At 41.2% G+C, this 17,629-nt stretch overlaps 1 protein-coding gene across 2 annotated transcripts in view; it reads right to left on the bottom strand.

Moving 5' to 3' along the window:
• Positions 1 to 9,875: 9,875 nt before the first annotated feature.
• Positions 9,876 to 17,629, bottom strand: part of rnf144aa (ring finger protein 144aa) — a 32,859-nt gene continuing 25,105 nt past the window's right edge. For both annotated transcript variants that reach the window (XM_019887198.1, XM_019887197.1), the window contains exons 8-9: positions 16,805 to 16,894; positions 9,876 to 14,240 (exon numbers count right to left, since the gene is read on the bottom strand). In XM_019887198.1, the coding sequence (XP_019742757.1) occupies positions 14,109 to 14,240; positions 16,805 to 16,894 (222 nt within the window). In that variant the 3' untranslated portion in view covers positions 9,876 to 14,108. The remainder of the gene's footprint in view (positions 14,241 to 16,804; positions 16,895 to 17,629) is intronic.

Genomic DNA, 17,629 nt, shown 5'->3' with positions numbered 1-17,629 from the left:
CCACAAAGGCGTTTGACAAGCAATCTGAATTTAATTTACAGGACTGTATTAGCTAAGCGTGCAAAAACACAAAACACTAAATTAGGGCATATCTTGAAGAACCACAGATTTCAAGGGCAGCTGATCCATTGAGCTGGTGGAAATACCGAGCTTCCGTCTACCCCCGTTTGATCAAAGTAATGGAGAGTAGATTGTGCATTGTAGCAACATCTGTCCCGTCAGAGAGGGTGTTCTCAAAGACAGGACAAATTGAAGTGTTCCAAGTTTAAGTATTTAGTTTTGTTGACTGCAAATTTAAAATAAAGCAAGGAGTAGCTTATGTTTGTTAAAATAAAGCAAGGAGTACCTTATGTTTGTTTTGTTCACTGCTGCTGTTGCAGTTAATACTCACTATTTTTGTTATGATGCAGCATGTTTGATTGTTGTTGGTTGAAGTTTAATTTTGTTGCTTGTTTATTGTTTGGAACCTTTTTAATGTTCAATAAAATAAGTAAAAAGCCATTTCTTTGCTTGATAAGTGTTGCTATTTGCAGTCAGTAGAGTGCAATATTTAGTTCACCAAGTCATTTATCAAAATGTATGCTAAATTTGTCATAAATATTTAAAAGAAAAGCTAAAGTTAAGAGCCGTTTCAGGGCCAAAAAGAGCCGGCTCTTTTCACTGAGCCGATCCAAATGAACCGGATCACCGAAAAGAGCCGAAAATCCCATCACTAGACTGTGTGGAGCCAACTGTGATGAAAACAAGGCACCTGGTACAAGTAGATGTAGTATCTTGTTAGTAGTCGTCGTGTTTACCGGTAGTTGTAGTTTAATCCCTAAAACATTAAAACAAATGGATTTAGTGCTATCGTATTTTTATTGGGGGATAGCCACAGATTGGTGGGTGTCTTTAGAAAGTGTATTCCCTTCATGAGGCAGCAGTGCACGGATGGGCACATGGCAGCTGGTGCTCTAAGCGCACGCAGTAGACTTTTATGTTCTAGCTGTTGCCGGCACCTAATGTGCAGTGCTGACATTGGTCAATACTTGTGATGAAAGCTGGGGCTGCATTGAGCCTGATCATAGCCCAGAAGCAGCGACCCTTTTTTTTCAGTGCCTCATACCGCAAAAAAAAAAAGTTTTTTTTTCTTTTTTCTTAGGCCACCATTAATTGCAGGACAACAATGCAAGGCAAGGTAAATCACAATGCTCAAACTGGTCATTTCATGTGGCAATTTCCATGAAGGGTGTGAGGCTCTCTCAGAGGCATAATCAACAATGTGTTTGAAAAAGTAAATAAAGCTCAAAATGTGTGTGTTTGTTTTTCTTTACGTAGTTTCCTGAAAATACTCGTTTCCAAGAAAAAAAAATCTGAGAAAAAGAGCGATTTGTGAAAGGATGCATTTCAAGTCGAACTTTCACTTTGATGCTATTTTTTGTTTTTTTTTTTGCATTTGTGATATGAAAAAAATATCGAAACAATGCTTTCATACGAAAATAGCAACATAAACAACACAAAAAGGGCACTTTGATTGCAAGAAAAACATTGCACTGATGCATGAACTTTGCATGAGCTTTTCATGAACGTTGAACAACATGTGTGCGTGTGTGTGTGTGTGTGTGTGTGTGTGTGTGTGTGTGTGTGTGTGTGTGTGTGTGTGTGTGTGTGTGTGTGTGTTCATAGAAGTCCTTTTCTTTGAGGTAAATGTGAAACCGGTCTCCTTTAGGCAAGGGCACATAAGGATGACACTTGAGTTAGCTGGCGGTATTTATCCATGTTCTCACCACCACACTGCTTTCGCACGCCACAGAGGATGGCCTTACTGTATAAACGCCATGTGTGGACCAAGATCTGATCAAAGCCACTCCTACCATCTAGTGGTGAATTATCATACTAAAATAATTCCCATCGGCTTGATACTGAACTCAGGAGCTGCACGAAACCCTTTATTACATTTTTATTAATAATAATTAAAAAAAAAAACACACCAAAAACGGCATTTTACATTTTCACATTAAATGAGTTAATTTCAAGCTTCATTCTCCTCAACAAACTCAACCATTTACTGTATATAATGAAAAATGCATTGAAGGATCTGCCTTTCCTGTATTCGCTGAACATATATTTAGTTGTGCAAGAACCACGTCTGCAAATTGTTGCACATCTGTGTTGCACTGAGTCAACCAACCTGTGGTAACTGTGAAATGCAATAGTGACACCATTGTATGCCCCTCGTTTTTTATGAATTTCGATATCACCTAAGAAGTTGTCTATTGTATTACGGCTCATGGGAATCATGGCGGCCGAACTGTGGGCTGGAGTCAAGTGAGCTGAGGAGCTGGTGGAATGTTACAAGTGGTGTTTACATTTTGAAAACTGGACTTGGCATTTTGGGTTCCATCTTCACACAACTTGTTGTTGCACATGTTTGTATATGTTTTCAGAGGGAGCACTTTGGCAGGCTCCATTAGCGCCCAGCGGTAAATTGCCTTGTAAATTACAGTAGTGGGTAATAAAGCCAGATTTGTATATCACCAGGAGTGGAGACTGTGTCTGTCTTGTAAATTTAATTAAACAGCAGGTGCAAAATCGGGTCATATGGCTTTGATGTGCCCCATGTGAGAATGACAACCAGACAAAGATCCGAATACAGGCCCCATTTCCATATTTTTGCATGTGGCGGGCGGCTTGTGCGGAGGTAGGGGGAGCCTTGTCTATCATCTTGTTCCCTATTACATTTCCTGTGATTCAAAGAGGATTCAAATTAGCTGTCGCCTTTAATTTTAATTGATCTACAGCAAAATAAACAGTTCTTGGAGGAAAAAAAGTGCACAAATGGAGCCATTACTAGCACCTAGTGTGGAATTACAAATTGGCAGAGCGACCATTTCTCGGCCATGACAAAAGAACAAGCCTTCAACAGTTAAGACTGGAAAAATAAGGAAATATTTCAGAATAATTCTGGAAATGAACTCTTGCTAAACCTTCAACCTCTATCTATCCCAGGCCGTAATCTTTATCCTGTTCTGAAGCCCGCTGAACCCAGCCTTACTCAATCCAAACCCAACTGCCCTAATACCCTTATTCTGAGCCTACTTATACCCGGACATGAGTACTCTCTCTAAATGTCATGAATAACCCAACAGTAATAATTAATTCTGACCGAAACCAAAATCAGATTCACTAATCCTAACCTCTAACCCAACCACAACTCCTAACTCCAAACCAGAATAACCCAGACGAACCTTAAACAATAACCTGAATCCCACACTAAATTGTAAAATCCTTAATTTTCAGGGAAAGCTTCTAAAGTCAATAAAAAGCCTTAAAAATCAATCTGTGGTGTTCATTTCATTTGTGTATGTCATTTTCCCCACCCTTCCAATGAATAGTTTTGTCGGAAAATGCGCCTGGCGCCCTTCCCCTCAAACCCCGCTGTCGGGCTACATGCCTTCCTGGTTCCCTCTCTGCTTTTCCCGCCGTCTCCGATCAGTTCCGATGATGATCACGTGATCATTTGGGGTCATTTCGGGCCAATTTGACACACAGTATGTCAAATAAAGGGTTAGCTGATTGCCCCTAAAAATAAAGATGTGCCCTTCCTTTGGCAGCAATGATTTGAACACCAGCTCAGTGATATGTGGCTTTCTGTTCATTAAATCCACCGTGAATCCCCTGCTGAATGGAGACAAAGTCCTTAAAAAACGGCTAAATTAGCCCCCTTAAAAGGTCCATAAATAAAAAGCAAGTGGAAGAGTGGGAACCCTGCTAGCCGTATCCCTACAATTCTCAGTCAAATGCGAGACGATGCGTTCACACCTGCGGTGGAGCGGATAAAAGACTTTTAATATAGATATTTTCTTGCGGCTGTTGTGTAATGAAGCCAAAAAAAACAACATCCTCTTACGGTGGTTCTTGACCTGTGACACTGTCGAGCTTCCAGAGGGCCCCTTGCTGTAAATTCCCTCGCCCCTTTCCCTCCCCGTTTGTCTGCTTGAGCTCACTGCCAAAGTGCGCTTACGAAACGTGTCAGCGCCATCAGTTGACCTGACGGCAACACCTTGCCTTGTTACTGGGTTTTTTTCCTCCTTGTTGTCGGGGTGGAAGTAGTTGATAATTACCACCTAGGATGTAGCCATCTGTGCTGCCCTTCCACGGCCTGTTAAGCTCGCTTTTCAGAAAGTTTACCGTTGACAGAGGGCACGCGAGAGGAGCGAGCGCTACAAAGCGAAAAGAAAAACAAAAAGAAAAGCATTCTGAGACATTGCGGAGGGTGATATTTGTGTGTTCACATGTGAAGAGAGACAGAGAGAGAAAAGGGAACGGGATTGGATGGGATGCTGTCATAGCAAGCGGTTGGGGGACACGTCCACTTTGTTTCCAGTTGTGTAACTTTTCATCAAAGCCATCCGTCACTCAGAGCTGTCTATTGTCGTCTGCCATGAGGGACACCTGTGTTTCTGCAATAAGGCAACGGTTATCATCAAGCCGTCGGATATCTGTCACTGCGGCGCCAACTATGTGCAAGCCGTTGCTGTCACAAGCTGTCAAATTGCAACCAGTTTTTAATGAGAAAAAGCCAAGTTGAAACCACATGCACTCAAGCGTGCTTGCGTGCGTGTACGTGTGAGGGAACAGGTGCATGGCTGGAAGCTGTGGTGCAGCGTGGAATACGGTATGTCATCAGTGATGGCTGACGCTTGCAGCCTCACTAATCAAACGCAGCCAATCTACAAAAATACCTGAGTGACAGGATGTAAAGAGCAGTGGGAAGCAGGGGCCATTCCTCCAACTTCATTTTAAATCCAAAAATCAGACAAAGACGTTTTTTTTAGATTACTTGTGGATTACTGTGAGATTCAGTCCCCACCTCCTGCAAGCATCTGTGGAGGTTTTCTTCTTCTTCACTCAGTCATCAAACTTTCAGGAATTGGCAGAGATTTCTGTATTGGAGAAAGAAGTGTATTTGTTTTGATGAAACGTGGCAGGCAAATTTGAGGTCAAAGGTAAAATAAGATGTCCTTGGCCATAATTTTCTACCGTGAATGTTCACAGATTAGTGCTTTCAACAGGGAAGGGCAATTGACTTTCCTCGATGGACTCTTTTGAAAATCATCAATCAAATGTTGTTTTTGAATACAATGATGATGGCGGTTGTGTACAACAAAAAAGGGCAACAGAGGAATCGGTAATTGATGTGTGGTCCCAGTGTCTCGAGGTCTGGGACACAAGAGAAACTATAAAAATGTGGCAAAAAAAAAAAAAAAGACACTTCCCTGGTCAGCCCAAAGTCGAAGCGGTCTTTATGGAACTGTAACTCATGGACGAGCCTCAACTCCTCCTGCTCCTGCTGTGCAATGAGATGAACCCATTTGCTCACGTCCTCTTCCTCTTCAGTATTATAATGAAAAACAGTGAAATGGTGACAAACACATAGTGTCAAACTGCATCTTACTTTAAGTCCACAGCAATGGGGAAAGGCAACGGGCTACTTCCTGTTGGATCACTTTGGAACCAGTTCCACGTATGGGCAAGCTTATGCCATCATCCCCGCACCGTCTTATCCTTCAGAACATCACATAATGTTCAGTGTGTAAGAATCACCTCGAGGTAGTGGATCAACTGGAGTCTATCTAGCCCCAGTGGGTTTGGACAAGGGGCACAACAAGTACAACCACACGCTAACTGTGAACCCAATTCTTCAGTTCCACGTATGGGCAAGCTTATGCCATCATCCCTGCACCGTCTTATCCTTCAGAACATCACATACTGTTCAGTGTGTAAGAATCACCTCGAGGTAGTGGGTCAACTGGAGTCTATCTAGCCCCAGTGGTTTTGGACAAGGGGCAAAGTACAACCACATGCTAACTGTGAACCCAATTCTCAAGGCCTTTCTGTCATGATAAAGTAGGTGCTCTACCCTCCCTCCTTGCGGCCCTTAGACCAGGGGTCCCCAACCTTTTTTGCCCCACGGACCGGTTGAAGTCAGACAATATTTTCAGGGAAATCACCTCGAGGTAGTGGGTCAACTGGAGTCTATCTAGCCCCAGTGGGTTTGGACAAGGGGCACAACAAGTACAACCACACGCTAACTGTGAACCCAATTCTTAAGGCCTTTCTGTCATGATAAAGTAGGTGCTCTACCCGTTGGGGACCCCTGCCTTAGACAACCTGAAACCTCACTTGGCACCCTGACAGGTGAGTCAGAGGCCAGGTGAGAAAGCACAGGTGAATCACCACAGGCCAACTTCTCCCAAGTGAGGAAAAGTGCAAGAGGAAGGTGGGGCAGAACTGGAGCGGGAAAGTGACGAGTGATTGTTCAATTGGAGAAATGACTGCCAACGCGGTAACATACATCAAGTAAAAGTGAAGAGGAGTCAGCTATGCCCTGGTGTAAAGTACACATGCTGCTAGTTAGCTCTTGTGGTGTGATTATGGGTGTGATTTGGGTTTCAGTCAAGAACGGGCATGGCACACGGATCTAATGTTTTTCCATCATCATGTGGAATTTGATTCATCAAACACTATTATATATTTGTTTTGTGTTTTTGTTAAGAGTGCGTTGCACTGTACGGATAATGGTGGAAGAGGACTCCAAGAAAAATAGCAATGGCATCTGACAAAGCTAATGGAGATCCTAATAAATGAAATCAAACGAAAAAACAGAGAAGGCTTTCAAGATATATGCCTCTTAAGTCCGCAGATATGAAGTCAATATTCTTCCCGATGTTGTGAACACATTAACGATAGTTATCGATATGCATGTTTCCATGAAGAAACAGAAAAAAAACACCCACACGGTGTAAATGTAGTGGGCACTCAACATTATGGGTCGCTTTACCCTCCATCGTGTGTTGATTTAAATCTCGAATGACATCCAGGAATTCACTGTGTTGGCCTATTTTCACCGAGGAACATTCTCCTGCATGTCACAGGGTGTCCTCTCGAATGCATGACCATCAACAAATGAGTCTTCAGCCTTTGTTGTTTTGACAGGCACTGAGCCTTTTTTTTTCAAGCTTGAGCCACAGGAAGCTAATGACATCTAATAGGTGTCACGGGCTTAAGGGACAATGAGCGGGGCAGCGTCACGCTGGGATAAAATAGGTCCGAGGTGTGTCCTGTCATCTTGAGTCAGTCAGAGGTTGGATGTAGAATGGCCTGTGGTCATAATTAGCATCCTTTGTGTTGCGTGCAGGAATAACTGCGTGAACATGCCAATCATTAAGACTCTCAGGGTGCTCTAATGTCAGTGTGTTTGCTTCCATTTTTTTATCCTCATTGGAAGAGTGAAGAAGGGCTCTCTTTGACTGCATCATAAGGGAACCTGTGGACATCCGCTATTTTTGTGGAAATGGGGACTGGACCGACCCACAAATCCGTGTATAAGTGATGCCCATTTCAATTCATTTGGGAATTAGGAAGTGGGATTAGTGATTTCAACCCAAAAAACGAAATAATTCAACAGCGATAAACCTCCAACATGTTTTCTATGATAAATGGCGGCAAATGGGGAAATACATAAAGAAAACAAAAAAAATGTACTAAAGTGCTTAACTTATGCCCTATCCATCTACCACTACATCACCCAAATACCCATCTACCCATAGAGACAATGTGACTTTGAACTTATCCTATCAGGGTCACCACAGCAAGTTGCTCACATGATACATGTTTTTTTTCTTCTCTTTATGTTCGATGCCCTTCCTGATACAACCTGCCGACTTTCATTTGGGCTTGGGGTCAGCAGTGGCTGGATATCGAGGCACTGACCAGGAATCCATTAAAACGTCTTTGCACCATCTCCCACAAAAAAAGCTGAAGTCACAAAATCCTTCTGTGTGTAAATTAATTTTGAGTAAAACTGTATAATGTCAATATGTATGTGTAAAAAAACAAAACAAAACCTATAGTGTGTTGCTGTTGCACTTGTGAAATGAATGGTACAAAGAACACAAAATTACATTACAAAACAATATGAAAAAACGGCAATGAAATACTCTTTTATGTTTCCAAAGTCACAGAAACCCCCATGTGGCACTGGAGGCACGGGAGCTGTGGGTTGCAGACCCCTGATATACAGTATCCATCTATCTATCCACCCATCCATCCATCTTGCTTAATTGTGATCTCACCTTCTACATCGCTACTCGGCTCATCAGTGTTGCTGAGTGTTAAGTGGCACTGAAACAGAAAGCTAATGGTACATTTATATGTTCTTATGGATTTTTCAGCTCCTCATTGCCAGCATGGAGACAAAGAGGCGGTGTTGTTTTGACGGCACTCGAGCTCCCTCTACTGGCTAATGTTTTATTGAGCAATGACTCGGCTGCTCAATCATTTTGCTCTGTCTGCAGCTTCTTCTGGACTTTGAGAGACTGTTGGATTTTTTTTTTCCTCCATTCTGGTTTAAAACGAGCACTCTCTTAGTTTCCTCAGAAGAGGTATGCCATGGCCATTACAGAGTGCAAAGTTTGCAGCTATAAACATCTGGGTGTGATCACTAAATTACAAAGGTCTTACACTTTTCCAGTGGATCGAGCCTCCTCATCCTCCTCCTCGTTTCCACATCCCACGTACAAACAACGGTCGCCATGGCGCCCGCAGATGGCAACTTCCCGTGGCCCTGCCCGGTGATTGGTGGACAGACTTCCAAACAGAAGAACAGCTGGTGAGGGGATGATATATCAGCGAGAGTTTGCACTTTCATTCTCGGCGTGGTCTTGTTAACGCCGCCGACGGATGCAGCATCTGGCAGGAAGTAGACACAAAAGGCAAAATGAGACAAACAACCTGTTCTTTGGGACACACGTCAACTAAAGAATGAAGCTGCGCTGAGCGTTAAGGAACATCATACATAGCTGATGTCAACATGTCCAACAAGGGAGTAATATGTCTCAGGATAAAAAAAAGAAAAAAAAGAAAAGCATTTTAAGATTGTCATGCTCACTTAATTCATGTTGAAAAGATGAAGGATTAAAACATATCTTGGAACAAGAAAAGTCTGACGTGTGCTGCCGGTTTACAGATTTCAACCAAAGATGCCAAGACTGCCAAGACAGTATTGCAAAACACCAGACAAATATGCCCTCTAGTGGTGATCAGCAGGGGGGACAGTTGCTGAACCAGTAATGTAAGTTGAAATATCTTTAAAATGTAAATTAGTCATTTTTATGGTAACATCAACTTTTTGGTTAGTACAGTAAAGCATGCAAAGTCATGTGCGGAGTAGTTTTTCCTCGTGACTTTAACTTGGGGAGGGGGACAATGAAAGGGACCAAAGTTCTGTAAACTCTTATTTCTTTGTTGTGAAATACAGGAAAGCCAATTTTCACAACCGCAAATCTTGAACAATTACATTGAATTGCCCAACTTTAAATGTGATCAGTTTGTTTTTGAGTTTACACAACTCTTCCCCCCCAGTGTACAGTATGAAGAATGCATATACCCCATTTCAGCTGTTTTTTGTTTTTTAATATAATAATTGCTTCGGCAATATAGACAATGGACGGCTTTCTAAACATACTGTATATTGCTATTGTTATCCAGGTGTTCTATACAATGTTACTCTTTACACTACAGATTTAATTGACTGAAAGATGAATAACTAAATAGATTACAGTAAACTGGTCACCGGTCTGAGCTGTGATCTTTTGATTGGGCCTGACAGTGTGCAAAAATAGACCAAAGATGTTTGCCTGAATTATTTTTTTTCCCTCAAACTTGGAACTGTTATCATTATTATGAGCGGGAGTTACGTTTGTGCAACAATGCTCAAGCCTCGGTGTGTGTTGAACGATTTTTACCACAAGAGGGAACTAAATCGAAGTATCAAGACTTCCGTAATATGACAGTAGGTTGGCTTGGAAAATCAAAACATTCAAGAGAAGAGAATCACAAAAAACAACATTTAATATCTGGTATCACAGTGTTAGTGGAACTGTAGATATACTGAACCTAAGTCTTACAGAACTGATACAAATGTAATTTTTGCTAGCAACCAGATCAGCTGTCATTTTGTCATTTTCTAACCAAACTATGCAAACACAGAATGCAACTATTATGCGAGTCACTTGTGTATTTAAAAAAACAAACAAACAAAAAAAAAACCTGTAAGACAAGCCGAGCTGAACTAAGGGGAGGGATGTAGGCCACCCCAAAAATGCACACAATATGGCAGTTTTTTTTTCTTGAAAAACATGATCGCTAGAGGCTAAAACATTGCTGTGTTAATTAAAAGTTCGAGAAAAAAAAATCATGCAGCTTTATCCTTTGACACGACATTCAAATATAAATTGTGAGGGCCTAAAACGCTCATTACATTTGCTCGCCATTCAAACATTTAAGAAGCAAGCCCTTAATATCTGTGCTGATGTCTAATCAGTAGTATGCGTGATAGAATTCCTGATTGGCAAAATGCAATGTTACTGGGGAGTTCGGCCCTTTTTAGTTTTTGTTGCATATTCAATTGGGTAATTGTGCAAGTAAACAGAAAAGTATGAAAATTTAGCAATGAACAATAAACAATGTCTCTGGAAATGGCCAGGATTTTATTTGACGCCATTGATGCCTGCTCAACTTGGAAATGTGACATGTATTTCTTGTATTGGAATAATCCAAAATGTATTTTTTAATTTTTCACCAACCCTGATACATACAAAAAAAGAGAAAAAAAACAACAACCAACAAGCAAATTATCTTTAAGAAAGCTATCGCCATTAAAAACACCAGGCACCAGAAGAACACAAATGACACCTCCATATGAACAACTAAACCCCAATACAGTGCAGCGCTCACATTAAAGAAGCATGAGAATATTTCCACCCTGTAAAAATTGGTATTACATTACAAATACAGAGTCAAAATGCACATACAGTAGACAACTTCGCCCTTCTTTATAGCAAATCTGCTTGGCACGATTGTCGTGAAAATAAAAACAAAAAACAAAGTTCCAGAATCAAATCACTTTCAGGGGCAGGAACCACAACGTGACGGCTGAAAAATGTTTTACCAAATATGTTACATACACTGTAGTAAAAAGTGCTACACGAACTTAAGGCGACGAACGATCCATCTGTGAGGACAAAAAGGGAGCTGCAGATGTTTGAGCTACTTTCAAGCTTAAAATAGCTACCGTTATAGAACATGTGACCTGTTTTTTTTGTTTTGTTTTTTTGCTTGTTAATGTACGGAAACCGTAGACACATTTTGAACTCGATGCTACATGAACTCCACCAGAATGATGGTTAACACTAGTGCATTATTGTAATGCAAGAGTGGGAATCTCGGAGTATGTTCGCAAAAATTGTAAAACCAGAGATGAAATTTAGGCGGGACAATAGTGTATGTGCATGTCATCCCAGCAAAGTGATCACAATTCCTGTATCTTGCATAATTCCAAATCAGTAGAGCAATAGGGTTTTGCCCTGAGCAGCATCGCTTAACTCACTCAACTCCTTGAGAACTTGCTGCACTTCAATATTTCTCTATTCCATTATTATTATTTACATATTTTTTTGCAAAATAAATGCTATTAACTCAGTTGACGTCAATGTTTTATATTTCATCATTCTGAATATTTATTTTTAGGGTGTAGTTCGAACACCCAAAATGTTTTAGCATTTACCGTATTTTCCACACTATAAGGCACACCTAAAAGCATTCCATTTTCTCAAAAGCCGACAGTGCGCCTTATAATCCGATGTGCCTTATATATGGATCAGTATTCTGATTTCTTGGACGTAGTATTTTAAATGTTCTGTAACGCGCATTGTGACAGCTACAGCGGTTGTGAGACCTCTATATAAATAAATCAGTATTGTATTGCATTGCCTTTAGCGTAGCTCATCTAGTGGGTGCGTATCACAACCGCAGCCACAATTGTAGCTTCTATTCTATGCGCCTGAAAAGGTGGTGCGCCCGATATTTGAAAACTGTTTTAAAATAGGCCATTCGTTGAAGGTGCGCCTTATACTCCGAAGTGGCTTATAGTGCGGAAAATACGGTACTCAATATTTTCCATATCAAACATATTACACAAAAATATGAAGTACATACAACTTTTTTTGGGTGGATGGGTGGGGAGGGGTGATCTCACCTTTGACTTTCGCTACTTTGGCATGATCTGCATTACCTTTGAAAAAATGGATAGGGCGTTATCCAAAGTTATGGGTTCTCAAGTTTGCATGCACAGATTCCTGAAAGTTTGTAGATGATTATTTGAGAGTTGGCTCACAAGATACTATGTTGTGAAAAGGATGTTCAATCAACCAAACTTTAAAATCAACAACGTACCAATGGGCCAGGTCACTTTGCTGGGATTACAATAATGTGGCAAACTAAACTCATCGAAACCGATGTATGATAAATTCAACTACAGCATAGAAAAGCTGATACAAAACATCCATACCGTATTTCCCCACCCATGAAAATTTGCTTTGGGTCAAGGGTGAAAGGTTAAACTATTACACTCCACCATTACATATAGCATTTCTGCTCTGGAGGCAGTTTGTGGTGTGGTAATGCTGCCTGTCACGTTACTAACTAGCCGCACATCTTTTTACTTTTCTTTTTTTTTCTCCTGAAGGGGAAAAGAGGAGGAAATACGGTATTTCAAATTTATTCCAAGTAAATGAATGAATGATGTTCAAAACGTATGGTGACATTCTGCAGCGTTCTTGTGTAATAGTACTGTACTTGTTGTTGGTGGTCAATCAATGACGATTAAAAATGAGGAGGAATGTACAAACTTGCATAGATAAAGTGATATCGCAGAGCAGCTTTATAGTAAGGTGCCCTAAAATGGAACATTCGTTTCTATCAACTGTACAGGCTGTTCTGTTGCTCCCCTTAGGGGAGTAGCTGCTTGTTGCTGGAGGTCAAAACTACCAACAAGACAAAACATTAACACTCGGACCACTAACATATATGCAAGTTTGCAATTTGGAATATTAAATGTCCATGAGCGGGAGATCTGATTGGGTGCTGTGATGGTTGAATGGATGTGAAGATTTAAGGAAAAAAAGTTCTTGCTCCCCCCGCCCCCAACCGGAACAATTATGGCTATTAACAGAGTGACACGTGAATGACATCATAGAATCATCAGAACACAGATTTTTTGACAGACACTCTGAAAGGTCTTTGTACACATTTTCCCTGGGATTATATATTTGGATTTACCACACGTGGGGGGAAATGGCTGCTTTTGGCTATTGTCAATCCTAAGGCTATCCGTTTCTGTTTTGGCTAGACCACCACTTGGGGAGTTGGTGTATTAAAGGAGAGACATCTCTTCGAGAGAAACACAGATTTAAAAAAAAAGAAAGTCCTCTGATTGGCTTATCAGTGAGTCAGCACGGAATTTGAAAAAAGGGGAGGGCCACTCTACCATGATGCGTGTGCACGGAGGAGCGGCGACCCCCTTTAATAAACACGCGTTCCTTAAAGGTTGTTCAAAGTACAAGACAGTACGTACAGTAGACACGACTCAGTTCTATTAAAAGCGCAAGGTTATAAAACAATGACATCATCCAAGGGGACGCGCTGTACTGATCTGAGCGAAGTAGTCTCTACCTCAACCATCAACACGACAAACAAATCATGTTGATGTGTGCAAATTGAGTGAACACCGAACATGCGTGGTGCGCCTCAAATGCTACTGGTCTGAACCTGTAGAGCTACATCGGGTGATGTGGTGGGAGGAGCGGGGGATGGGGGGGGGGACTTGAGTTGAGTACAATAAGACAAGAGCAGTTCATTGTCCATACAAGAGAAACACTCTCATAATGTTTGTGATATTCCACTGACAACAAAAGCACTTAAAGCGGCGCAGACTTGCTGCCCCAAACCACCAATTTATGACGAGTCTGACCCGTGTGGGGTCTTTGACCTTGCACTCCTCTCTTCAGGGCCACACTGTCAACTCGCTTATTTGCCATGCAGAGGGATGGATCGCAAAGCAGCCTGGGCTTCGTGCAGGCTCAGCCCCCAAAAATGATGCACTCAAAGCTGGTATGAGGAGAAGAAGATCAGTGTGACAAGAAGGGCAGATGGGGCTGGGGGGATCAAAATGAACACGGGCCATCCCTTGAGCGGCTTTCCACATGATCGGCTCTTGGTGGTGGCGTTTAGGTGGGCAAAGGGTCGTCGTCGCCTTTACTGCACTTGCACTTGCAGCACAGGACAATGGGCGTGGCCAGGAGGAGGAAGGGGGAGGCGACCAGCAGGAGTAAGCCAAACCCAGCGAAGATCCCAACCACCTGCAAAGAGATAAAATAGTTTTCTACAAAGCTTAAGAAGGTGCTCAAAACCAATAAACAAGATGACTCTACTCCATAAATCCCAGGTCACATTATTATTATATTTGTGGTGTGGGAAACTTTAAAATCGAGCATAGATAGCATTGTAATTGTATGATGTAATATTGATTTGTGGGTGTGAGAACATTAAAGTTTCCTAGGTTCCAGATACATTAACTGGGACAGGCTCCGCTGGAGAAATTGAAAATGTTTATTGTAGTGCAGTGGTGTCCAAGCTATTTTGAAGCTATTCTGACAAGAGAAGTCTCTTGGGGGTGTTTCCAGAGCAATGTGGAGGAAGCCGTTGTGCAAGGCATGTTGTCAAAAACAAGGCAAAACAACAAACCCGTTGAATGATTTGAACAAGTGGCACACAAGTGATGAAACGGAAAGGATGAAAGTGTGTCCACAGTTTGCATACCCTGCCTGTAAACATGAGCGGCTTAGCCGCTAATAGTTAGCCTGCTGCCACCGGACGAATCAATCAATCAATCGGCCGATCTTTTGATCGCGCACATTTGCAAAAAAATAATAATGCTCGTGCCATATGCAGTATCATCAAAAAAAAAAACGATTGTTTACATTTTAATTCATATTCATTATACCTGAGGGGTCACATTTATGTTGGTCACTGTGTTACTTCATATGTTTCTACATTTGCTGAACTATTTGATAGGATGTTTGAAAAGAATGAGCACATACTGTATGTTAGTAAAATGTTGAATTACGCAGGTTGATTTGTACTCCTTTACAGATTTTTATATTAAAGTAAGTGCTCCAAGATTGACTGGTGACCTTTCCGGGGTTGTAGTCTGTCTCAATTGTAGCCACGATCGCCTCCAGCTCACCAATGACAGTGAAACGGAGAGCGATACAGAAAATGGATGGATGGATATTTCTAATTAACCAAAACCAAAACGTTTCCTTTTGAGCTGTTATGTTTTAAAATTCTCGATGATCAAATTAAAAATAATTTCAAACCTGATTATTTAAAATATGACTCTACCTTTAAAATCAATTAACCTGCCTTGGAATGAACAAAGGGTGTTCTTGACATGAGCAGGTCAGTTACATGACCATAAGAGGGAGCCAGACACACGCTAAATTGAGGACACGAAGCTGGACTGCGCAAACAGGCAGTCACATGCAACAACCACATCTTATACTGCAATGCCATTGCTCCTCTCTTTGTGGTCAGACACGTGTGTTTTCATCACTAACAGTATTTGCTTGTTTCGGTAACATTTACTGGATCATTAACCGTACCCTTTAAGGAGCAGAATGTTCTTTCCACTAAAATGAAAGGGCCTTGGAATGCTTCTCTTATACAACAGAAGCTCCTTATCAATTGAAGTTCACAGATTGTGGCTATTTTAATATTGGCAAGGTTGTGCTGGTGCATCTTTTGCATGTATGAAGGAGTGAGAGCGGGATAAGGAGAAGCAAGGGGGTGAAATGAGGCAAGCCAAACAAAGACACGCACGCACGCACACGACAAGCAAGTGATGCCGTAGCTTGCTCCCCCCACCAGCTGAACGGTAATTGTGTGACTCAGGCTGCCCCACTGGGCAACAGATGCCACTGTGTATGCTAATAATGACAAAGGAAGGAGGCTGGACAAAAGGGACACAGTACCCTATGAGTATCTTGTTTAAATCAGCATGCACGTCAAACATGTCTACAAACAGTTTTACTTGCATCACACATTTTTCTTTCCTATTTTAAACTTTTTTTTTTTTACAGCTATGACAATTATTTTTTCCCACAGTTGTCACTATTTTCCACGACTTCTGAGTTTAAATTAAATGTTGAAAAAAACAACATGACAAACTATATCTGACATTCATAACATGTTAAGTCAGATTTTAAATCTAATGCATTACTAAAGTTAGTCAGACATTGAATATTCATGCGCCCCAAATTCCTGACTGAATTTCATGAAAACTTTACATAATTAGTTTAAAAAAAATTACCGCTACATCACCCATTTTCATTCAAATTGGTATTGTTAGAAAAGTACACAAAACTACATAACCGATTTCTTTGTAAATTTGGGGCTTCGGTTAAGTAGTATTATGTCAAAACTATGTAGCCGATTCACTGAATGCATTCAGTGACATTTTTCTTTCCCTTAAGGAAAAAAAAAATAGTAAATACAATTCAAGATTGATGCTGTTCGCTAATTGATTCATCAAATGTTTTTTCATATTAGCCTTAGACTTTCTGCTTTATTTTCTAGCCGATAGATAGAGCAAAACCTTTGTTATGTAAACCTTGCGAATGTGTGAAAAGGTGCACATAATCGGCTTAGGATAGAGATGGCAGGACACAGAGCAAGCTGTCCTATTTCTCCCATTGTGCTCTAAAGATAACGAAGAAGGAATGCACGTGTATGAGCCAGCTCGGGCAGGCCGAGAGAGAGCGAGACAGAGAGATAGAGAAAGACAGGGGGTGCGGGGGACAGAGCACGTGCATAGCCGCTTGGTGCCCTTAAGAGTGCGAGCCAGGGGAGGAGTATTTCTCACCTGTGTTCTGTGCCAGATAACAGACGCCCTGGAGTGGCCCAGTTTGTTTCGACAAGGCCCTTTGTCATAGTGGATCAGGAGGAAGTCGTCCTGTAATGCGCGCACACACACACACAAAACAGATTACATTGGAGTGGTCTCAAAAGGCGTGGGCAACTGTTGTTGTAATGTTAGCTGAAAAGGACCCATGTGACTCAGATGGATGTACATGTACTACTGCTACAAGGCTCAAAATAAAGGATATCTAATCTAATCTAATCTAAAAATAATTTGTGAGGCTAAATTCGCATCTCGTCAAAACACATTGAATAGCAAAACTGAGAATCAACCACCGAGATGGTGCCAAAAAGCTTTGCTGGGCTGCACGCACGTGTGTCACTCACATCAAGAGAGTGTAGTACGACATGCACGTGCACACGCACTCGGTCGAGGGAAGCTCGGCGCTAGTTAGCAATGAGTTTTGACAAGGAAGCTACAAGCCCTGCTAATTGCTAAGCTAACCTATTTATATATATATATATATATATATATATTTTTTTTTTTCCCCAGCCTTGTAAGTACAGTACACATAAGTACTTGATGAGATGTAGATCTCTTCCTTTTCTTTTGCATTGAAAAATGATCTATTTATATTATTACACAACAAGGGGTAGGACTAGATAAGTTGTATACTTCTTCCTACTCCTTTGAGCATATAACGGTGATGATGTTTGTTTTATTTACTTTTTATTTTTATTTCTCCTTTTGTAATTTTGTTTGCCTTTTGTCAATTGTTGTTGTATTGTATGTTCAATAAACAATTAACTAACTAACTAACTAACTAAC

The sequence above is a fragment of the Hippocampus comes genome, unplaced genomic scaffold (genome assembly GCF_001891065.2).
Source record: "Hippocampus comes isolate QL1 unplaced genomic scaffold, H_comes_QL1_v1.1 scaffold176, whole genome shotgun sequence".
NCBI lineage: Eukaryota > Metazoa > Chordata > Actinopteri > Syngnathiformes > Syngnathidae > Hippocampus > Hippocampus comes.
The sequence above is the reverse complement of the archived record's forward strand: the minus strand, read 5'-3'. Positions and strand labels throughout refer to the sequence as shown.